Here is a 23,998-nt window from a genome sequence, read left to right as displayed (position 1 = left end):
AGCGGGTAATCTTCATAAAAAGGGGAGAGGGAGGGAAGGAAGGGGAATAAAAGATCAGGCCAAGTTCAAGTTGAAAGCCAGGCGGAATAGCTCTGTCTTACAGGCCCTGCGGAAGGAAGTTAAATCCTGCAGGGCCCTGGTCTCATGGGACAGAGCATTCCACCAGGTCAGAGCCATCACTGAGAAGGCCCTGGCCCTGGTGGAGGATGATCTGACTTCCTTAGGGCCCGGGACCTCTAAACTATGATTATTCATGGACCTTAAGATCCTCTGCGGGGCATACCAGGAGAGGCGGTCCTGTAAATATGAGGGCCCTAAGCCACAAGGGCTTTAAAAATCAAAACCAGCACCTAGAGCTGGGAATATTCCTCAGTCTGAAACCCTGGAGAGTCTCTGCCAGGCAGTGTAGTCAACACCAGGCTAGATCAACCAACGCTCTGATAAGACAGCTTCCTACTAATATTTTAATAACAGTCGTCTTGTAACAAGGATGCCTGTGAAATCAACTTTTTGAGTCAGGAAAAAACAAAATCAGCTTCAAAGCCAAGTACAGGTTATTCTCAACTCTTTGACTACCCTTCCACATGCCACCAGAATGGGACTTCCAGGCCACCTATGTTCTACAGATGATAGCTTGAGACCCTCTGGTGCAGGTGCAAGGCGCAGAAGTCCACCCCTCCCTGCACTTTATCTTCACAAAAATCCTGTGAGGTCGGTAGGTTAGGCTGAGGGAGAAAGAGTGTGGGTCCCAAAGTCACGCTGGTGATCTTTGTGGCTTCGGTCTGGGTCTCCCTTCAAGTACAGAAGCCCCAAGAGCAGGTAATGAAGGCTAACCTTTATTTTGGCTCGAGCACACACGCAAGTGCACAACACAAGAATGTGGCCTCTCTCCACAGCTGATCTGTGCAGCCTCTATGCCTTGGGTTGGCCAAAGGCACAAAGGCAACAGTACTCCCTCAATGTCGCTGTCCCTCCTGCCCCAGGAAATGGTATTCAGTAGCATACTGGTGTTGAGATGAGCGGTGTATGTGTGTGTGTGTGTGTGTCTCTTGGCAGCGCAGTTGCCCTCAGAAACCATTGGGCTAATTTATTTATTTAGTCTATTTATTTATTAATAATGTTGCAATACATATATGAGATCTTTACATAGTGATACATATACATTATGTATTCGTAAATTCACATTTTCACATTTCATTATGTATCAACATTTTATCCATTTCTTTATTTCTTGCCCTGTGTCTTCCCTCCACCCGTGCGTGACTTCCTTGTTATTATTTTGTAACTTTATTACTGCGATTGTAATTTTGTATCTTAATAATGAAACATTCAATCTTATATATCTGCTTAGCTTAACTTTGTGAAATCAGTCTATACATATCAATAAATTCTTGTTGGAGCATCTTTTGGTCATGTATTCTTCTACACATTTCCATACCTGTTTGAGATTTTGATTAGATTGCGTTCTAATTGTTGCCGTCATTTTTGCTAATTCAGTCATTTCAAAAAAAAATATGTTGCCCATCTTTCAATGTTGGTACTTCTTCTGATTTCCAATTTTTTGCAATCAATAACCCTTGCAGCGGCTGTTGCATATAAAAAGATTCTCTTCATGTCTTTGGGGATGTCATTTGTTATAATTCCTAAAAGGAATGTTTCTAGCTTCCTACCAATTGTTGTTTTGAACATTTTTTTCAGTTCCTCATGTATATTTCCCCAATTTTTTTAAATTTTATCACATCCCCACCAGACATGATATAAGGATCACCATTGGGATAATTTATTATGCACCTGGAGAAATGGAGTTCTACTACTTTCCTGCTACCAATCTGCCAGCAAAGTGGGTGCAGGCAGTGGCAGACCTACATTTGGGGGGCCCTAAAGCTTGAACTGTCATGTTGACTAGATGACCCTCATGGTCCCTTCCAACTCCACAATTCTATGAGGACCCCTTCACAACCAGCAACGAGTTCTGGGTAACCACAGTTATCTTCTTCAATGGGTTGTTCCATGACAGATCGCCACACCTTTACAACATCTGTGCTACCGACTCTCAAGCTTTGGGAATGTTGAAATATAAAGGTAAAGGTAAAGGGACCCCTGGCCATTAGGTCCAATCGTGACCGACTCTGGGGTTGCGGCACTCATCTCGCTTTATTGGCTGAGGGAGCCGGCATACTGCTTCCGGGTCATGTGGCCAGCATGACTAAGCCGCTTCTGGCGAACCAGAGTAGTGCACAGAAACACTGTTTACCTTCCTGCTGGAGTGGTACCTATTTATCTACTTGCACTTTGACGTGCTTTCAAACTGCTAGGTTGGCAGGAGCAGGGACCGAGCAGCAGGAGCTCACCCCATCGCGGGGATTCAAACCGCCAACCTTCTGATCGGCAAGTCCTAGGCTCTGTGGTTTAACCCACAGCGCCACCCGCGTCCCTTTGTTGAAATATAGACAAAGACGAAAATTAATCTCTCGATTCAATGCGACTCAAACTGGGTCTAGTGTTGTGGTTGGCTTCTGTCAGTCTCGGAATACAATGGAGGACTGTGCCTTTGGGGGGTGAGGTCAAGCTGAAGGCAGACTAAAGTCACTTATGGGCCCCCTCTGAGATCGGAGGCCCTGAAGGTTAAACTTTGTTAGGTTCATAATAGATCTACCCCTGGGTGGAGAATTTCAAGGAATAATTTTACACAGCTCTAGAAAAAGGAAATGGGTGAGTTTTAGACCAACAAAAGACACCACGAGAGGGCAGCAAGAGTCAACTCTTGGTACATCTTCAAACTCTGTGTTGAGAGAATGTTCTTTGGAGAGGATAGTTTTCCAGGGACAAAAAAATCAATTCAAGGTGGTCATAGTTTAGTCTTTTTTCTTTTGCTGACAATAACAACTTGGCTAACACACTGCCAGCAGGGTTGGCACCTCCTCTGTTTGCCCTAACCCTCTACCTTAAACCATAGCTGTCAACATTCCCCTTTTTTAAAGGGAAATTCCCTTATTCTGAATAGGATTCCTCGCAAGAAAAGGGAAAAGTTGATAGCTATGCCTTAAACAGTATGCTGGCATGCAAGAATTAAGACAGCACTCTAAGGCGTCTGATTGTTTCCTTTGCAGCAGTGGCGTAGCGTGGGTTGTCAGCACCCGGGGCAAGGCAAGTAATTTGCGCCCCCTAACCCGGGGCAAGGAAAGTAATTTGCGCCCCCTAACCCCTAACCTGCCGCCGCTGCCAGCTTCTTCTTGCTGCTGCCTGGGCTGGGGTATTTACGGTAAGGTAGCCACGGCGGCGGCGGTGGTGGGTCCGTGTCAAGTGATCTGAGGCGAGTTGCCGCTGGCGCTGCCACCCAAACGACGCCGCTTGCCCGGAGGAGGAGGAGGGCAGAGAGGCGAGGGAAATGCAACATGGCCCAGCAGCTGCAGCAGCAGCGGCGGCGGCGGGGCTGTGAGGAGGGGCTGCCTGGCGCGCCCTCCACAGCCCTGACGCGCGGGGACCGCGGCGAGCGCTGAGAGCCGCTGCCAGCTCGTCGGTTCCATGAGACATGGGGCTCTGCTACAGCCTGCGCCCGAGGCTCTTCGGCGACTCCGGAGGCGGTGAGCGCGCCCCCCCCGATGTTGCGCCCGGTGCAGCCGGCCCCCCCTGCACCCCCCACGCTACGCCACTGCTTTGCAGCTATGCCTTTACCTGTATCACACCTGACATCAGGTGAGGGGCAGGTGAGCAGGCCAGTGGTTCTCTGCAGTTTCTCCTTTCAAAATGAGGCCAGGATACTCTTTCTTAACCTGCATTGTGACTTGTATCAGAGTGTCTGTTTTCTCCTTCTCTGCCCACTCACCCTATGTGTTTGTTTTTGAAGGAGATGAAGGCAAAAAGGGAGACCAAGGAGAAATGGGCAAGCATGGGAAACTCGGCCCCACCGGATCCAAAGGTAAAGGTGCGCGTGGTTATGTCTTTTGCCCCCTCCACCTTCCCATATTCATTCTGTCTTTGGAATGCTCTCGCAAGTGCTCAGTAATGCCTCTGGATTAATGGGGGAAAAGAATAAGCTCTGACCCTGCAATCATCATCTGAGGCCCTTTTCTGTGTGCATTAGGACGCAACTTCAGAATGGGACATTTCAGCGGTGGCTCCCTGCTTGTGGAATGCTCTCCCCAAACCCGGCGCCATCATTGCTGTCATTATGCACCAGCAAAAACATTTCTTTTACACCAGCCATTTGGCTTTTAATTCTCTGTGGCCTCCTTCAGCGGTTGAGATGCTCAAATTCAGCACCAAAAGCTAGCCCTGATGGTTGAGGAACAATCAAGCACACTTTAAGCCTCCCAGATGTTTCCCTTGCAGCCATGGCTGTCCCACATCTGATGTCAGTTTGGTGTGGGGCAGGTGGGCAGGGCTTGTGGAGAACAGCTCCATGGGCCAAACTGAATGGGCCTACTGAGACTTGAGAGCAGCCTTCACCATCCTGGTGCCTTCCATTGGCATCGTGTGGGCAGGGCCACAGGGGTGGTTGCCCTGGGCGCAAAATTCTTAGGGGTGCAAAATTTCAAAAGGAAAAAAGAAGAGGGAAAATAATATTTAAAAAAATAGCGCACCCTCCCCCTCACACAGTAAACCTCCTAATATTTGCGTGGATGGACTGAGGAATGGATTTGGGTGGCAGCCAGTTGCTAGGGTGCCCTCTGCAGGGCTTTAGAAAGATACCCACTCCTGACCAACCCCCCATTCGTCTCTCTAGTGTGCTTGATATTCATGGGTCGCTGCGACTGCCACTCGGGTAGGTTGCCGAGCTATTGACACTTCCTTCCAGCCTATCAGCAGGCGGTAAAGAAGAGCCCCACCCTGCTCTGTCACCCCCTTGGCAGCTGGTGCTGCTGGCAGTGCCAGCGACAACATGGAATAGGAGGAGAATTTCGTGCCAAGGGAGAATGAGTGTCCCTGCCACACCAGAATATCTGCAAAGGGAAGCTGATTCTGGCTCTGTAGAAGAAGCTGTTGATCTCTGGGGGAGCAATACTTGTCTTGCCCCGGACTCTGGCAATCCATGCTACACCACTGGGCCAACAACATCTGAAGGACACCAGGATGAGGAAGCAGTTTGTTTAGAGGAAGCAGCTGGCCACATGCTGGCATGCCCCACAGTGGATACAGAAAGGGAGCACCCATCAAATACATTATGCAGCAAGGTGTAGGGAGGAGGTGCCACAGTTTGAGGTATTAGGAAGTTGGATAAAATAGGGCAAAGGGTGACCAAAGAACATAAGGTGCTAAACAGGCCATTTATTGTACCAATGGCCCCCATGCCAGCTCCGTAGGCTGGCTGTGGACTTCAGCGTAAAATTTCACGGCAAAATTGCTTCGTACTTCAGACAGCTAGTGAGGAGATTTCACCCCTCCCATATCCAAGAATCTCCTGAGGAGTCTGCTGATTCTCCAGAGAGGAGGAGGCGTGTTCTGCTCTCTACTTATTCTGCTCCAGCACCAAATCAGTCAGTCAGTCAGTGTCGGGGAGAGAGAGGGAGAGAGACTGAGTGTAAGAGATCGTGTGAAGAGATAAGGTTGCTGCTAAGAGCAGCTGCAGACACTCAGTGCAGCATTCATTTATGCTTAGACCTATTTAGCTCTGTATATAGTTGTATAATAGTTGTAGTTATAGAATAAAGAAGATATTCTACAGAGCTGCTCTCCGAGTTGTTTATGTACTCTGCTAGAGTCTGCTGTACTCTGCTGTGCAACGACTGTCTTCTTGTGGGAGTGAATCCGGTGCTCACAACTCTAAGCTGTGATTCCACAGCACTTTGACCTGTTCCTGTGCAGAAGGTGGTCTCTGGAAGTGCTACCCCAGCTCGCCTAGCCCAGTCGGGGCTGAAGTGGATGAGTCCAGCTGGTGGCACTGGCTCAAGGGCGATGCTGACAGCTAGTTGGGCGCAAATAATGGCCATATAAATTCTGTCCACACATTTATAATGCCCTAAATGCTTCAGGTTTTTGATCAATAAGATTTTACGACCAAAATACGTTCAATACGCAGCTATAATAAAACACTGGTGCGACGCTGCTTCATATTGCAAAAATGGGATTTGACGTGGGGTGGGGGGAGATAGGCTGCCTGCCATACACATTTATTGGCTCTTAAAAGAACCTAAATTGCCGCCTCTACAAAAACAGGGCTGCTCCATTTATTCACGTGGTTTGCAGCTTTAGGAGATGCTGAAGGAAGACGCTGGGACATTCCTCTCAAGTGTTGTGAAATTGTTTGGAGCCAAACTAAGGCCCCGTCTGCACTATATGTTTAAAGCAGTACCATACTTAAACAGTCTTGTCTTTCCCCCCCCCCCAAGAATTCTGGGAACTGTAGTTTGTTAAAGGTGCTGAGAGTTGTGAGGAGACCCCTATCTCCCCCAGCCAGCCCCACGGAGCAATAGTTCCCAGAGTGATTTAGCAATCAACCCCTCCTCTCAGGAAACCATGGGAATTATGAAGGGGTAGTAGAGATCTAACAGCTCCCAGCACCCTGAACAAACTACAGTTCCCAGGATTCTTGCAGGGGAGAAGCCATAACTGTTTAAAGTGGCATGATACTACTTTAAAATACAGTGGTACCTCGGGTTAAGAACTTAATTCGTTCCAGAGGTCCGTTCTTTACCTGAAACTGTTCTTAACCTGAGGCACCACTTTAGCTAATGGGGCCTCCCGCTGCCGCTGCATAATTTCTGTTCTCATCCTGAAGCAAAGTTCTTAACCCGAGATACTATTTCTGGGTTAGCGGAGTCTGTAATCTGAAGCGTCTGTAACCCGAGGTACCACTGTATAGTGCACATGGGGTCTAAAGTATATTTTAAAAAGACATAGAGCTGCCATGGAGTGGGGCAACCATCCCTGCATTAAGGTCTCCCTTTCCCCCTCCATACGTGAACAGAAACACAGTCATCCTTTGAAATTCACACTTATCCAGTTTTTGCAAAGGGTGGCACAAGACTCTCTTAATCTCAATGAGGTTTGCTTCCAAGGAGACATGAATAACAGTCTTCCCAGCTTGGTGTCATCGAGATGCTTTTTGGACTACCAACGCCACCCATCAATGCTCCTTTTACACACAAACACAAACACAAACCTGAGCATCATCATTATGGCAAGCACATTGCTGGTAATCAGTAAGCGCTGAGAATTACCGTATTTTTCGCTCTATAAGACGCACCAGACCACAAGACGCACCTAGTTTTTGGAGGAGGAAAACAAGAAAAAAAATATTCTGAATCTCCGAAGCCAGAACAGCAAGAGGAATCGCTATGCGGTGAAAGCAGCAATCCCTCTTGCTGTTGTGGCTTCTGGGATAGCTGCGCAGCCTGCATTCGCTCCATAAGACGCACACACATTTCCCTTTACTTTTTAGGAGGGAAAAAGTGAGTCTTATAGAGCAAAAAATACGGTACATTCCTAAAGGGGCTTGTGGATTACGACTGTCACATTCTGGTTTCAGCATCGTCCTTAAAAAAGAAAAAGAAAAAGCTTTATGAAACAAAAACATAACAAAAAAAAAAAAACAAAAAAAAGATGCCTCCAGGCTCCTCAACTGGGAACTTTTAGTTTGGCAAATAAGCTTTGAAATTTCATACTGTTTCTTCTGCAAGAGTGCCGGCGGCGGGTGCGCAGAGCCATCTGTTGCCAGTCGGCTCAGAACCTCCAGTGCCGGTGAATCAAAGACAGTCCCTCTGTTGGATTGGGCTCTCAGAACATATGGGAAACCTACTGTTCGGCTGGGAAACAAGGGAAAGCATGAATGTTCACAGCTTCAGCTCTACAGATGGCTTCAGCGTCATGGCTGAAGCCTTGGCTTGCTGGAGGAAACTAAATGTCCCCACTTCTTAAAAAAACAACAACAGTGTTGTTGTTGTTGGCACCACCACCCCTTAAAGGGCCTCTGAGCGACAATCAGAAACGTAACAAGGGAAATCTTTCCCATCACTGCACTGGGGAAAGATTTGCCCTGATGAATTTCTGCCTGTCACACGGCTATTAACAAGAACAGAAGTCCTCTCGGAAGAAGGCGGTAAGGTCATCTAGTTACATAAGGTCATATGAAAATGGCGTGAGAATGAATAAAACGGGAACTTGTCGCTGTATTTCCTTCGCAGGAGACAAAGGAGCGGTTGGCGATATCGGCGACCAAGGGATCATGGGTAAAATTGGACCGATTGGCAGAAAGGGTAGGCTTGCCTTTAATACTTTTGGACTGTGTTGTGATGGCGCAGAGCAAAATGTGGAACATCTGCTATTTACGCTTCCCAAATTAAACAGATGGCTTTTATTGCCAAAGAAAAAAAGAAAAAATAAAGTCATGAATTACATTAGGTCTTATGCCTTCAACCCATGACTGGCAGAGTAGAAGACCTGAGATTTACCAGGGTTGCCTAAAAGTTTTCGAAAATACATCTTATATGAATTCATTTATTCATTTCTTTGGAATTTCTATGCAATGGTCAAGCACACAGTGATCATTCATGACACCAGTGATTGACAATAACACACTCTTTGCGTTTTCAGACCCAGAAACCTCCCCCCTAAATAAATTCACACTTGACTCAAAATGTTGGTTTGGTTTTTGGCAGAATTTAGGCCACAACTTTATTGATTACAGAAAGTGACTGGTTGAAAAGGCTCTGGTTTGACTAGCTCCCTGCCATGCAGGTAGCGCTGACTCAGGGCACCAGCATAAGTCAACAAAGGGTGAACACCCGGATAAGCGGAAAGCCGGGCACAGGCTAACTCCGTCACCCAAATGTCCCCCTGGACTCAGGCATGGGCACAACCCCCTCACAGGGGTTTATCAAACTATCAAGTCCCTGAATTCCTTTAACAGAATACCCTTCACATACGGATGGAGAGAGCATTCTCCCACCCCATCACCTGAAACAGAGCCTATCTGCAACCTTACAAGTTGTGATGATTTGCTACGCAGCAGGCAAAACCCAAATGGCACCAGCCAATCAGGGAAAATTCCTGCCGTGCCCCAGTCCGAATGACAGACGACACACGACGGCATAGCAAGCTCAAGCGCACTGCCCTAAATATAGGGAGAGGTGGGTGGGTGTTCCGAATGCACACGCCGAAAGAAGCAGCTCTGTGTCAATCAGGTGTTGTGGCTAACCAATTGTACCCACCCAACACAGGGTGTCAGTTGTCCAGGTCTCACCGCAATACATGCCCTCTTTAAGGGAGGACCCAATTTGCTAGCTTCAGTGTGCTAATTTAATACCTGTGGTCAGAGAGAAACTCTTGGTACTGGTTGAATCCTAAATTAATAGAATCAAACTAGCTAACAATGCCCGTTCAGCACACTCAAGCTGAAGTACTCCTCTGAAGTTCTTCTCTTGGAGAGCGGGAACTTTAGAGCCACGAGTGGCATGTCCTGAGAGAGGGAAATGTTCTCCTGCTGTTTTCTGAACTTTGTCATTTTCCATGTGTTCTGCCCCCTTTCCCTTATGGGATATTCCAGACCCCCTATAGAGTCCTTAAGGGGGTTCCCTATAGGTAGGAGAAAATAACAGAGGCCAACCAGAGTATATTGAGAATTAAAGTGGCTAGTAAGCCTGATCTTTATTCAGGGAACTGCTACAACATGGTCCCCACTCACCACACGCAGGAGGGAGGAGAACCCTGAACAGCTTTTGAAATTGTCCACCCTGTAGCCCAAGACCACTCCCCAAAACATGATATATACATCACAGAAGGAGGCAGTCTACAGCAGAAATCCTGCCTGCCAGGATACCTAAAAATGGTCACTGACTGCATTACCTGGGCAGTCTGGCCATTCTTTTGTGATGGTTAATACTTCATTCCCCGAATCCAGGTCAAAGGCTCACCCTATTCGAACACAAATACGCCCTTAAAGACAGGATTTGCAAGCAAAAAGACAATGGGAAGGCTTTCCCCATTTGCCTCCCTTACTGAAGAGGAATATTTGAGGTTAAATGAGTCAAAATGGCTTCAGGATTTGAAATATACTCAGAGTCGCAAAGTGATTTCATGCTCTTTATTCAGCTCATAGTGGTGAGGAGGAATGAATAAATGTCCCCTCACAGTATCTGCTTTATATACATTATTTACACAATGGGCTGCACATGATTGGCTAATTCTGGAATTCTACTGTAAGCCAATCAGGTTGTGGATTCACTTCTATCTGGAGCAGGATTGGGTGGTTCCTGCCAACCAATCATACTGCTGCATTGTTCTAGGACCAATCAGACTGCTGCATTCTGAATCCTATTGTTCTAGGACCAATCAGACTGCTGCCTTTTGGATCCTATTGTTCTAGGACCAATCAGACTGCTACAGTTTGGATCCTATTCAACTCAGTACATAACACCCCTCCCCTCTAAGTTCCAGTCCTGCCCGGGAGGTCGCATTCATAGTCCTCAAGGTATGCCGGCGGCCTACGTGTGCGTTGTGGCCTGGGGTGTTCCCTGGTCCGGGCTCCGGGTTCTGGCTCGTGTTCCAAGGATGCTGGCTGTGATGCGGCTGTTTGGTCTGGTGCAACCGGCTCGCTCAGTCGTGGTTCTGGTTCCGGTGTCCTTTCGGCCTCGCGGGTCCTCTCTGTATTTACTGATTCTGCCTCTCCTGCTGGCCCCTCCTGCTCTATGGGCCTCACTGCCCCACTGTTCCCTTGGGACTCCTCTGACCTGTCCTCCTCCTGGTTTTCTCCCGGGAATCGTCGCCGTATCTGGTCGCAGTGGCGGCGCCAGCATTGCCCCCCATCCGTTAGCACCTCGTACGACACGGGGCCAGTGACCCTGGTGATTGTGGCGGGTACCCATGCTGGGCCTGCCCCAAAATTCTTTGCGTACACTGGGTCCTGGGCCTCGAAGGTCCGGGGGTTCCTGCCTTCCCCCACCACTACCTCATCCTGAGCTCTATCGGGGTGAAGGCGGTCCAATCTGATTGCAAGGCGCCGACCCATTAGTAGTTCAGCGGGGCTCCGGCCAGTCGTTGAGCTGGGGGTGCTGTGCTGTGCTAGAAGGAATGTGGCAAGGCGGTACTCCCAGTCCCCTTGCGTCATGCGGCGAAGGGTGTCCTTGGTGGTCCGCACCATGCGTTCTGCTTGGCCATTGGTGGCAGGGTGGAACGGCGCCGAACGGATGTGGCGGATGGCGTTCTGCGCTGTGAAGGTTTGGAATTCTCCTGACGTAAATGCAGTCCCGTTGTCTGAGACGAGAGTGTCAGGGAGCCCGTGGGTTGCAAACAGCCTGCGTAGTACCCGGATGGCTGCGGACGTGGAAGTGGACGGTACCAGTGCGACTTCCAGCCATTTGGTGTAGGAGTCCACCACTATGAAGAATGTTTTCCCCTGAAAGGGGCCAGCGAAATCCACATGCAGGCGTGACCATGGTGCTCGGGCGGACTCCCAGGACTGGACTGGGGCCCTTGGGGGATCTGGGCGGGATTCTTGGCAGGCCTGGCAGTGTTTGACCCAGGCCTCTATCTCTCCATCGATCCCCGGCCACCACACATAACTCCTGGCAAGGGCCTTCATTCTTACTACCCCTGGATGTGTCTCGTGTAGGGCTGTGAGGACCCTTTTGCAGAGGGGCTGGGGAACAACGACTCTGCTTCCCCATAACAGGCACCCCTTGTGGGCCGACAGTTCATGTTTGCGGGTTGTGTAGCCGGCGAATTCTGGCCCGGGGCTGCTGCTGGGCCATCCCCTCCACACCCAGTCCAGGACCCGGGAGATGACCCTATCTTTCTTGGAATGGTGTGCAACTTCTTGTGCCTGAATGGGGCGGTCGGGAAGCAGCTCCAGGCTCATAACCTCTTGTGCAGGTGCTGGGTCAGGGCCTGTTTCCGGTAGTGGTAGCCTGCTGAGGGCGTCCGCATGGCCCATCGCCTTCCCAGGTCGGTGAATCAGTGCATACTGGTAGCTGGCAAGGAAAATTGACCACCTGAGGACGCGAGGAGACAGCACTTGGGGGGTCTGCTTTTCGGGGGCAAACAAGCCAAGCAACGGCTTGTGGTCAGTCACCACGGTGAAGGGCCGCCCGTACAAGAAATCATGGAATTTTTTTACTCCCTTTACGATTGCCAGACCCTCCTTGTCGATTTGCGAGTAGTTCCGCTCGGTTGTGTTGAGTGTCTGGGAAAAGTACGCCACCGGTACCTCTCTTCCATCCGGGAGTTGGTGCCCCAGGACAGCTCCAATGCCATAGGGTGAGGCGTCGCATGCTAGCACCACCGGCAGCCTCTCGTCGAAGTGTGCCAAGACCGAGTTTGAGACAAGCAAGTCCTTGACTGCCTGGAATGCGGCCTCCTGGAGCTGGCCCCACACCCAAGGGGCCCGCTTGTCCAGGAGTCTGTGTAGGGGCTCCGCTACCGCCGCCTTGTGGGGAAGGAAGGAATGGTAAAAGTTCAATAGTCCCAAGAAGGCCTGAAGTTCAGTCTTGCTCTTGGGCGCTGGGGCATCACAAATGGCCCGTACCTTGTCCCCAGTCGGGTGGACCCCTTCTGCGTCCACCATAAATCCCAGAAAGTCCACCTGAGGCACTCCTAGTAGACATTTTTCCCGCTTCACCTTGAGACCCGCCGTCTGGAAACGGTGCAGAACGGTGCGGAGGCGGTCCTCAAACTCCTCTGGTGTGGGGCCGGCAATCAACACATCATCAAAGAAGGGGGTGACGCCAGGAATCCCTTTAAGGAGAGAGTCCATTATATTCTGGAATATGCCTGGTGCCACGCTGACACCGAATTGCAGCCGCTTTACCCTGAACGCTCCTCTGTGCGTCACAATCGTCTGTGCCTCTGCTGTGGCCTCATCTACTGGCAGCTGTTGATATGCTTGGGCCAAGTCCAGCTTGCCAAAAATTTTCGACCCAGCCAGGGTGGCAAGGACATGGCTGACCACTGGCACTGGGTATGCGTGGGCCGTGAGGGCCTTGTTTATGGTACATTTGTAGTCTGCGCAGATGCGGACCGAACCATTAGGCTTGACGGGTGTGACGATTGGGGTTTCCCAGGGAGCATTAGGCACCGGCTCCAGCACTCCTTGCTCTACGAGTCGGTCCAATTCCTCGTCTATACGGGGTTTCAAGGCGAACGGGACCCGGCGGGCCTTGAGCCTGACCGGTCGTACTGCGGGGTCAAGCTGTAGCGCAATGGGGGGGCCCGTATACTGTCCCAATTTCCCATCGAAAACCCCTGGAAATTCCTTGCATATGGCGTCCACGTCCACTTGTAAGCTAGTGTGGTTCACCCCGGTGACAGCTAGCCCCAGTGGTCCAAACCATGCCAATCCCAGTAAGCTAATGTAGGGGCCCTTGACCACAAGCAAGTCCAGTTGCCGCGTCCGCCCTCGGTATTGCACCCTGAAGGTCCCCACCCCCATTGTGGGGACCTTACGTTTCTGGAAGTCCCGGAGGGTGAATGGGGCCGGCCTGAGTTTGGGACCCCCAGTGGGACACAGTTTCCTTAAGGTCCTTGCCGAGATTATGGATAGAGTTGAACCCGTGTCAAGCTCCATGCGGCATGGGGCCCCCTCTATCTGTACCTCTACATAAATTTTCTCTACGTTGGGGTGGGGCAACTGGTATACCTGGAAGTCCGTGAGCTCCGTCGAGTTGCCTTGGTGCGTTGGGCCCCGGGACCTGGGGCTCTTGGATTGGTCATCTGATGCCTGGTGTCGGGTGGGCCGAGCCCGACACACCCGGGCGATGTGTCCCGATTTTCTGCACTGCCTGCACTCTGCGTTGCGGAAACGGCAGGTCCTCCTCTCGTGACTCTCCCCGCAGCTTGCGCAGTTCCCTCCTTCTCGTCGAGGCAGCTGTGGTCTGTGCGCTGCTTGAGTGCGCTGCTGTACTCGGTGCACCTCCTCCCTGTCGGATCCTGAGTCGTCGGTGAGGTCTTCATGGTGGACCCTCGGTTGGGATGGCAGGCTCGGCCGTGCCTCTTGGGTCGACCTCTCGGCAGCTTCTGTTGCCAGGGCCTCCTCCAGAGCGACCTGGAACGTTAGGTCCTTCTTAGCGTAGAGGCGCCGTTGCAGCTTCTCATCCTTCAGGCCACCGACGAGGCGGTCACGAAGCATGTTCTCCAGCTCTGAGAAGTTGCAGAACCGGGCGGCTTGGCGGAGAGAGGTCACAAACCCAGTTATGGTTTCCCCAGGGGCTTGCCGCTTTGCGTAGAAGGCATTTCGACGAGCCACCACTGAGGGCTGCGGCGAAAAGTGCCCCTTCAGCTGTTCCATTATTGTTTTGTATGGAACAGTAGCGACGTCTTCAGGCGCAAGGAGAGCCCGGGCGATTTCAAACGTCTCCTCTCCGCAGACGCTGAAGAATATCGCCCTCTTCTTGGCGTCTTCTTCGTCGGTGACCCCTTTGGCTTCTAGGAGGAAGGTGAAACGGGAGGCGTACGCTTCCCAGTCTCCAGATGCTGGGTTGAATGGCGAGAAGCTGCTGTTGGCTGCCATTCTGAGTTCCTTGTGCCCCGGAGCTGAAGCCTGGATACACGGTGCGAGGCAGCGGTGCGGCAGTTGGCGGTGCTGCGGTGCTGTGTGTGGCAGTCAGCTCAGCGGGATCCCATCCTCGTCGCCAGTGAAATATACTCAGAGTCGCAAAGTGATTTCATGCTCTTTATTCAGCTCATAGTGGTGAGGAGGAATGAATAAATGTCCCCTCACAGTATCTGCTTTATATACATTATTTACACAATGGGCTGCACATGATTGGCTAATTCTGGAATTCTACTGTAAGCCAATCAGGTTGTGGATTCACTTCTATCTGGAGCAGGATTGGGTGGTTCCTGCCAACCAATCATACTGCTGCATTGTTCTAGGACCAATCAGACTGCTGCATTCTGAATCCTATTGTTCTAGGACCAATCAGACTGCTGCCTTTTGGATCCTATTGTTCTAGGACCAATCAGACTGCTACAGTTTGGATCCTATTCAACTCAGTACATAACAGGATTGCTCCCCCATACTATTTCAGACACATGGTTCATATATTTAGATATGTGTGCATTTATGGATATTTATTCTGTGTCTGAGACCTTAAAATTTATTCTGTATCTGAGACATTAAAATTCTTGTAACGCATACCAGATGTGCCTCCCTGCTTGCCCTTTACAGGCAAGAACTGAGCAGGAAGAGGAAGCAGTTTCTCATGCACTGTGAATTTGTGAGGGAATATTTACAGAAAGCTTTCACAGGCACCGTAGGAGGTACTACTGAGCTTTCTCTTACCACCAGGCACCACATTGACAATCCCCATGTCAGAGACAAACCAGACGTGGCCCTAAGCAGGTACAACAAACCACATCTGTCTTTCTTAAAAAATTAATAGTATGCACTGGGGTGGGGGGCAATTTCCTACAGAACACCTGTGCATCTTCCTTGGGGGACGCCTTTAGAGGTACGCTTGGCACTTAAATCATCTTTCATGTCAACAGCACCAAGCGGAAAGCCTATTAGTTCGCCCAGGTATTCATAGGTTGTTAGTTTCAGGAATGAAGGATGCCTGTTTGTAGTTTGCAAGGATTTGTAGGGGTGCTGTTTTTTGTTTTTTTTAAAAAAAGAATTTCTGATTTTAATTACAGCTGTTTTTACCTGTTTTTGCACTTCACATATTTCAGGTTTGTAATCATTTTAATGAGATTTATCTCATGGCATAACACCATTGTACTCTGCCCTGAGATCAGTTCTGATGAAGGGCAGGTTCGAAATACCTTAAATAAATGACAAATAAATAAATAAATGGATACTCCTATTGGGCAAGTGGGACATTTTTACCCCAGGGCTAATAAAAACTGGAGGAGGATTTTTTTCGCCTGAGGTTGCAACAAGGGGGAAAAAAATCTCCCCATCCCACACACTGAGGTTCCAGCAAAAAAACAAAAACAAAAAACCTTCCCACTAGTGCCTGCTATTAATATTTTAAGAAACACAGGTGTGGTTTGCAGTCATGACACATTTAGCAACATGTCGGGTTTGGATCGGGATGCTTCAGAACTCTTCAGTTGGAAACGATAGTGAGATTCCCAAGAAATGGCTGTGTGTGTGTGTGTGAACATCGCAAGCAATTGTGATTTTCTCACAATACCCCCATCAACTCCTCGAAAAACTATTATCTGTCTCCATTACCTGCTGCTCACGCATGCAGGAAGGCAGTACCAGGCGCCGTCCAGCCACGAAGCCTCTGAACTTTTAATGGGTCAGCTATTAAAATCTCGCAGCTTTGTCCACTAAAACAAAAGCCCGAGAGAGCTATTCCACGTGTGTTTACTCAGAAATAAGTCTCACTGTGTTCAGTGGAACTTACTCCCATCCGAACGGGCCGGTAGGGTTGAAGCAGACCTGTTTAATTTGGCACATCCGCTTAGACCTGTATCGGGAAAGCTTTTAATGTTTGACGTTTTGCTGTGTTTTTATTATGTTGGGAGCCTCCCAGAGTGGCAGGGGCAACCCTATCAGATGGGTGGAGTATAAGTAATAAATTATTACTATTATTATTATTAGCCCTGTCCATCTCTCAAACCCACTCAGCAAACATTACTCAACAGAGCAGTTCTGTTTTCTTATGTGTACATCCTGTGTTTTCTTCCTTTAATCAGGTGACAAAGGACTGAAGGGGTTATCTGGTGTATCTGGAGGAAAGGGCAAAGCAGGTAGGCCGTTTCAATTTCTTTTTGGCTTCCCAAGTAGCTCCTGTCTGCGGGCAGTGATTCCTTGGTGCGTGTAAGCCAGGGATGGAGAATCTGTGGCTCTCCCAATCTGGCCACCCAGTTTCCATCAGCCCAGTTAGCCTGGCCAATGGTCAGTGATGATGGGAGTTCATACCCTCCAGCATTCCTCAGATGAAAATAGAGACACTTCTCACCTCCCCACAACTGAAAAATACACACCAACAAATACAGTCATACCTCGGGTTGAAGTAGCTTCGGGATGAGTATTTTCGGGTTGTGCTCCGCGGCGACCCGGAAGTAACGGAGCGCGATACTTCCGGGTTTCGCCGCTCACGCATGCGCAGACACTCAAAATGACGTCGCGCGGAAGTGGCGAATCGTGACCCATGCACAAGCAGACGTGTGGACTCGGGTTGCGTTCGCTTCAGGATGCGAACGGGGCTCCGGAACGGATCCTGTTTGCATCCAGAGGCACCACTGTAAACTTTAGAAAGAGACAATATCAGACGCGGACACACAAAGCGTTTTAAAATAAAACCAAGACTCCTTGCGCTCCACTCTGCTCCCTTTTCTTCCTGCCCAGGGCAGTCCTGCCCTCTGCCTGGTCCTCGTAGTCATAGGGCTGGGCCTCATTGGCTACAGCCTCTCCTCCTCCTCCTTGCCCACTCTCCAGCAACTGCTACAAGTTGCCCAAGGGAGGTGGCCAGCGGCAATGGCCAGGGAGAGGCAATGGGATTGTCAGGAATGTTCCTTCCCGGAGTGACAGCGAGGGCTCTGAGGACCAAGGGGGGTGGCAGGCAGAAAGAGATGGAGGCTTGCTTTCTTCACATGCAGAGAGAGAAGCGAGACCCTCCTGTCCAGGAATGCAGGCTGTAAATTTGCAGGACAGCGTAAGGCAGGCAGAGAAAAAGGAGAGATAGAAAACAAACAAACAAACAAACAAACAGTTATATACAAAACCCCAGGTCAGTGGTGCAACATTAAAACCTGGCACACATTAAGTCCTGATTTCTGTTATCTTAACACACTGAAAACTTTTGTTAAAGAAAGACATAACTCTTTTTGTTGTTGTTGTCGTCACACAAGGGCTTTTCTGTTCTAAATCCAGTTTTTTTCCTTCTTAAGGGCACCAAATTATTTTTTAAAGCACATATTGACATTCTCCCTAAAGCAGAGAGAGTACTATGCAAACAAAGGAAAGATCTTGCGTAAAACTCTAATCCCTCTCCTTTCAACAGGGGAATTAGAAAGAGTTCAGGAGTACAGGTTGCCCGGGTGTTTTCGTTTTGGCCTTTTTTTTGCCAGGCCCAAACAGAATCCAAGGCCAGTTTGCAAGGTTGAATATTTTGGGTGCTTCTTGCCAGCCCAGCTGAAGCACGTGCTGAGGACTAAAGCAGTCCAGCGAAACAGCCCTCAGCATTTTGCAACAAGTGTTCAACCCGAATGCATGGCTGTGATAAACTGTGTGTATTTGAAATTACAGTGTGCTAATAGGCCCAAGCTGCAAGATGACAGAAGCCCACTAGACAAAGCAGCTGCAAGAGAGGACAGTTACCAAAGAGTCGTCAGTACCAAAAACTCTACAGCAGTGTTCCCCAGTCTCCAGCTGCTTTTGGACTACAATTCCCATCATCCCTGACTAATAATAATAATAATAATAATATTTTATTTATACCCCGCCCTCCCCAGCCAAGGCCGGGAATAGGGCGGCTAACAAGTAATAATAAAAATAAGTTGAATGAATACAACTTAAAAACAAAATTAAAATACAACATTAAAATATGGAAACATTAAAATATTAAAATGTAGCCTCATCGCAGGAGGAGAAAGGAAAAAAGAAAGAGGGGGAGGGAATCACTACAGTGGTACCTCGGGTTACATACACTTCAGGCTACAGACTCCGCTAACCCAGAAATAGTACCTCGGGTTAAGAACTTTGCTTCAGGATGAGAACAGAAATCGTGCTCTTGGCGGCGCAGCAGCAGCAGGAGACCCCATTAGCTAAAGTGGTGCTTCAGGTTAAGAGAACAGTTTCAGGTTAAGAACAGACCTCCGGAACGAATTAAGTACTTAACCTGAGGTACCACTGTACAGGTCTTGCTAGCTAGGGATGATGGGAGTGCTGGAGACACAAGCTTGGGAAACACTGCCGCAGAGGAGGAATGAGGAACCTTTGTCCTCCCCGAGATGTTGCTGACGTGAACTGCAACTCCCATCATCCCTGGCCATTGGCCATGCTTGCTCAGCCTGATGGGAGTTGTAGTTCAGCCGCAACATCTGGAGGGGCAAAGGTTTCTCACAGCTGCTCTAGCGTGTGGCCAGTAACAGTGGACAAAATCCACCACCACCACAAAAAAGAAATTACTTGCTCTCCTGTAGCCTCACCTGACTCTAGCAGACAGAGCAGCAAAAGTCAGCAGAACACAGGTTGAGATTGCAGGTGGCAGAAAGCAAAGGCGCTTTCTGCATTTTCCTCCATAACAGCTTGCCTATTTTCCCAGCCCACAAAAAAAAGTATTTTTATCCTCCCTACTCCCACAGGAGCTTGAGGCAGCTTGCATTAAAATAATCACGTTGAAACCTATAAAAGACAGAGGACACACAGCGGCAATAAACATGCTTTTGCCAAAACATTGACTAACACCGCTGGGCTGCTGTGGGAGTCAGGCCTATGTTAAATGTTCTGCTGTGTTTCAAGTCAGAGGCCTGGTTCATATATAATGAAAAAGCATGTTTTCCATTATGTGAACATGCTGTGATGAGCATCATATCTGCAGGTCCGCCCCCCTTCACATACCAGAGAAGAGGGGAAGTTTTTCTTGCTGCTGCTGTTGTTATGGAAGCCACGGTTTCCTGTTACGTCCAAACATTTGTAAGAACAAACCAGAATCAAACTAGCCCTATCCGGGCTTTCACTTCCGAACATGCAAAGAGGCCCATTGGAATGTGTGTGATTAATTCTGCGCTTCTCAATGACATCAAGTACACTAGAAGTATTCCCAATCCAGTGTGTCGCTTGCCGAATCTGAAAGGAGAAACAGACTTTCCAACATGGGGGCAGGAATTCTGGCCAGTCAAGGTTTTTGTGATAACTCTGTCATGATGGTAGCCTCCTTCAGACTTGCCCAATCATGTGTAGCCTCAGGACAGTGTCACCAAAGGGGCAGAGATAGCCCTGCATATTCACTCAGGGCCCTTCGCATTTCAGACTGAGCACCTGAACAGGGCTTCTTTGGCTTCCGAGTCTGGTTTGCACCCTCACTGGAGTTTAAACAAACCACAGTCCCCTGACAAAATGTGGAACCATGAGTTGTTTAAAACTTGAAGCAGGAGTTTCTGATCTCCCCCGGTGGGTAAAAGAGAAGAGTGTGGACATGTTAGCTGGAGCCTCGTCACTGCTCATTCCCAGCATGATGCTCATTCCTGAATTAAGAAGCAGTGGCCGAATAAGCCAGGATTGTTACGTCCAAATTATCCCATTGCACATTCTACCCCTGACCTTCCAGTGTTAAACAAAAACGGGGCTTCCGTGTGCATCTGACTGAACACACTTAGAAGCATTATAACGATTATTTCAATTTCTTAGCTGCCCTTTGCCATAAGGTCCCGGATTGGGTTGCAGCAACTTAAAAATGCAATATTAAAAAGGGTTTAAAACAATTTGCAGTCACAAGATGAGTCTGGATCCTCAAAAACATGACTTTCAGGTGTCAAAGGATGAGGTTAAAAAGGTGCACATTCACCATACAACAGAAACTCCGCACTGAAAATGCCACATGCATTGTCCTGTCTAGAGGCAATTCTGCAATTTAGGAGCTGCCACAGGGAATGCCTTTTTCAGGGACACACCCACCCACAAAATCCTGAGTGTGGTGAAACTGCCACGATGGCCACTTCTGCCAATTTTAGTGCCCAAGAGGGTCTGTAGGGAAGGAGGTCTTACAAATGAGGACCTTGTGTTATAACGGTTCCCAGTCTCAAGACTGCTTCTAAATGCAAGCTTTGTCCTCTGCTTCACAGCTCATGGTTTGGCTGGGAAAATGGACGACATGCTACAACAAACTATGGCTTAGCTCAGTGCGGCACAGTACCAAAATGGCATGGGAGGAGCGAGGCGGCCTCTATTTCCCTTCCCAGAGCCTGTATGCTTCTGCATTCATGCTTCTGAGCCATAGTTTGGCTTTGCATGGCAAAAGTCCCCTTTGTTGTTGTTGTTTAGTCGTGTCTGACAATTCGTGATCCCATGGACCAGAACACGCCAGGCACTCCTGTCTTCCACTGCCTCCTGCAGCTTGGTCAAACTCATGCTAGTAGCTTAGAGAACACTGTCCAACCATATCGTCCTCTCTTGTCCCCTTCTCCTTGTGCCCTCCATCTTTCCCAACATCAGGGTCTTTTCCAGGGAGTCTTCTTTTCTCATGAGATGGCCAAAGTATTGGAGCCTCAGCTTCAGGATCTGTCCTTTCAGAGACCACTCAGGGCTGATTTCCTTAAGAATGGAGAGGTTTGATCTTCTTGCAGTCCATGGGACTCTCCAGAGTCTCCTCCAGCACCATAATTCAGATGTCCCCTTTAACCTTAGTTAAAGGTTAGCCAACATGTCTCCATGCTTTGGGTGCTGCAAATGGTCAGTGCAATTCCATGGGATGGACTCAACTAACTCATTTCACTAGTGGAAATCAGCACAAGGACTTCCAGTCATGCAACAGGGGTTTTCCTCCTTTCCTTTGGGCATTACCCCTGCAACCCCAAACTGACTCAGGCGAACGGGTTGCGAGAACCTTCAGAGCAGCTTGCATGGGGAAAACTCCTTCCCGGGAGTTGTGTGGGGCATCAGACCACACCCAGGTCCTTCCTGACTTTATCATATGTATATTTGTTTTAAACAGCTATGTAATGCTTACCCACTTTGATGCTTTGGGTAGCCTATTTGATTATATACCTATATGGGGTTAGGTGCTGTCTGTGACTGCGGGAAATATCGCAAAGTCGTTGGACAACTGGACATCAATGTTGCTCGGCTCAAGAGTTCCATCAAGTTTGTGAAAAATGGTATGTTTCATTTCCTTGGTTCTAAAACTGCCATTTGGGAAAGGTGGCATAAAAATGTAATTAGGCGCCAGGCAAAAGCATACCTCTTCTCCCAGTCCTTTGGCTAATTAATCAACTTACGGCCTTTTAAATTGTGGGTGGGAATTTATTGCTATTGTTTGTGACTATACCATAGCCTTTTATATACTAACCTTTTATGTTCTTCCACATCCGTTTAATGCTCCTAACCCTTCTTTTACATTCCTTTAGCCTCTTTTAGAATCTAATAGTCTTTTATATACACCTGCTGTTTTAATAATTTTAGCTTTCCAAAATGTTTTACAGATTTTAAATGATTGTTCCCCACCCTACTTATGCTGGTCTATGACTGTAATAAATATTTGATTGATTGATATGTATCTTTTTGTTTTTACATTGTAAATCTCCCTGTTATCGTTGGATGAAGGGTCATGTAGAAATTTAATAAATCACAACAATAATGATTCGGGGCTTTTGAGGATATCCTGAAAAAGTCTGCTTTGTTAAAACAGGCTTTTTGTTTTTCTTCCCCAAGTGTTAGCAGGTATCAGGGAAACAGAGGAGAAATACTATTACATCGTACAGGAAGAAAAGAGCTACAAGGAAGCGCTCACTCACTGCAGGATTCGAGATGGGGTTCTGGCGATGCCCAAGGATGAGGCTGCCAACGCCGTGATCTCTGACTATGTATCCCAAAGCGGCCTCTTCCGAGTCTTCATTGGCCTGAGCGACATGGAGAACGAAGGGCAGTTCGTGTATGCTGACCGTACTCCATTGCAGAACTACAGCAACTGGAAGGAAGGAGAACCTCAGGACACCTCCGGGCAGGAAGACTGTGTGGAAATGCTCAGCACCGGGCAGTGGAATGACACGGAATGCCATCACACGATGTACTTTGTCTGCGAATTCCCAAAGAAGAGAAAGTAGGCGCCAGAGGGAATCTGTGGCACACCCTATGATCACCCTGTGCTGGTCAGCTATTGAACTAAGAGTCTAGGAGAAGAATCTGCTTCCAATACACCAGGTATACAGAACTGGTGGCCCTCCATAAATTGTTGGACTCCAAATCCCCTCATCCTTATGTTGGCTGGGGCTGATGGCCCTTGGAGTTCAACAAACTCTGGAGGGACATTAATGATGACACTATAATTTGGATATTTACTACTCAATAAATCTTTTAGTACAGGAGCTTGAGATCTGGGCCTTCTGCTAGGTCTCTGCATTATCTTCAGACACAACATCCTAAGCTGTTGCCTCTCGTCCTTTCTCCTTGCTTCCAACATCTGGAGCTCATCCACAGGCCTGATAATAGACAACCACTGGCAAACACAACGAGTGCCAAAGCCACAAGTGATAGAAGAAAGGGCATCCTCGACGTATGCATATCCTTATATGGCACCGACCCTCAGAATACTTACAGGCCAGTCCTAAGCGGCTTTTCTTGGGGGTATGTCCCACCGAGTTCAATAGGACTTAGGCTTGGTCTACACCTATAGAAAAATGAGAATAGAATACAGCTTCAGAGAGCAGGTGGTGGAGTGAATGCTTATGAATTCTGCTCCCCTCTTAATTATTGTATTTTAGAAACTCCAGCAAATAGAGAACCAGTGTAACAAGTAAAGGTCTGGTTTTCTGTTTGGAGGCAGGACTGATTTTGTTTTTCTACACGGAAGCAATCAAAATTATTATCCCTTACTGGCTGTAGCACAATCTGTTCTACCACCACAACTGGAACTCATTCCCCTGCATGTTGGTTCCAGCGTAAGTATATTTAGGACTTTACCTTTCCTCCGACACAGCAGCCTGGCTGCTCCTGATAAATTTCAGTGCGATGTCAGTGAGATTATTCCTGGGGCTTCATTTCTCATGCCATGTACTATATCACAGAATTGTTGTGAAGGTTAAGACACAATAAAGACTATAGCATGGTGCACTATGATGTACTGCATGATAAGTAGTCCTCTATAGTAATCCCACTTCTTCTTCTTACAATCACCTAAAAAACAGGCACCCACCTCCCACTCGTCTCCCTGTCCCAACTAGAGATGGAGGAGAAATTTTATTCAGTTCACATTTCAAGGCAAACCAACATACTTCGCATTTTGCAAAACAATATGCAAAACTGAAACACTCCTGAAATTCACACTTCTCTGAATCTTGCGACGCAGTTTTCCAACCAAGCGATGTGTACAAAAATGCATATATACAGTGGTACCTCAGGTTACATATGCTTCAGGTTACAGACTCCACTAACCCAGAAATAGTGCTTCAGGTT

The 23,998-nt window shown here is 48.4% G+C and overlaps 1 protein-coding gene across 1 annotated transcript in view; it reads left to right on the top strand.

Moving 5' to 3' along the window:
- COLEC10 (collectin subfamily member 10) overlaps window positions 1-23,662 on the top strand; it is a 29,877-nt gene extending 6,215 nt beyond the window's left edge. The window contains exons 2-6 of the mRNA XM_081012841.1: window positions 3,848-3,919; window positions 8,124-8,195; window positions 16,582-16,635; window positions 21,610-21,705; window positions 22,259-23,662. Of these exons, the coding sequence (XP_080868967.1) occupies window positions 3,848-3,919; window positions 8,124-8,195; window positions 16,582-16,635; window positions 21,610-21,705; window positions 22,259-22,650 (686 nt within the window). The 3' untranslated portion in view covers window positions 22,651-23,662. The remainder of the gene's footprint in view (window positions 1-3,847; window positions 3,920-8,123; window positions 8,196-16,581; window positions 16,636-21,609; window positions 21,706-22,258) is intronic.
- Window positions 23,663-23,998: the final 336 nt, after the last annotated feature.

Source organism: Podarcis pityusensis, assembly GCF_964106645.2.
Source record: "Podarcis pityusensis genome assembly, chromosome: 7".
Classification (NCBI taxonomy): domain Eukaryota; kingdom Metazoa; phylum Chordata; class Lepidosauria; order Squamata; family Lacertidae; genus Podarcis; species Podarcis pityusensis.
This window is presented reverse-complemented; position numbering and strand designations above follow the sequence as displayed.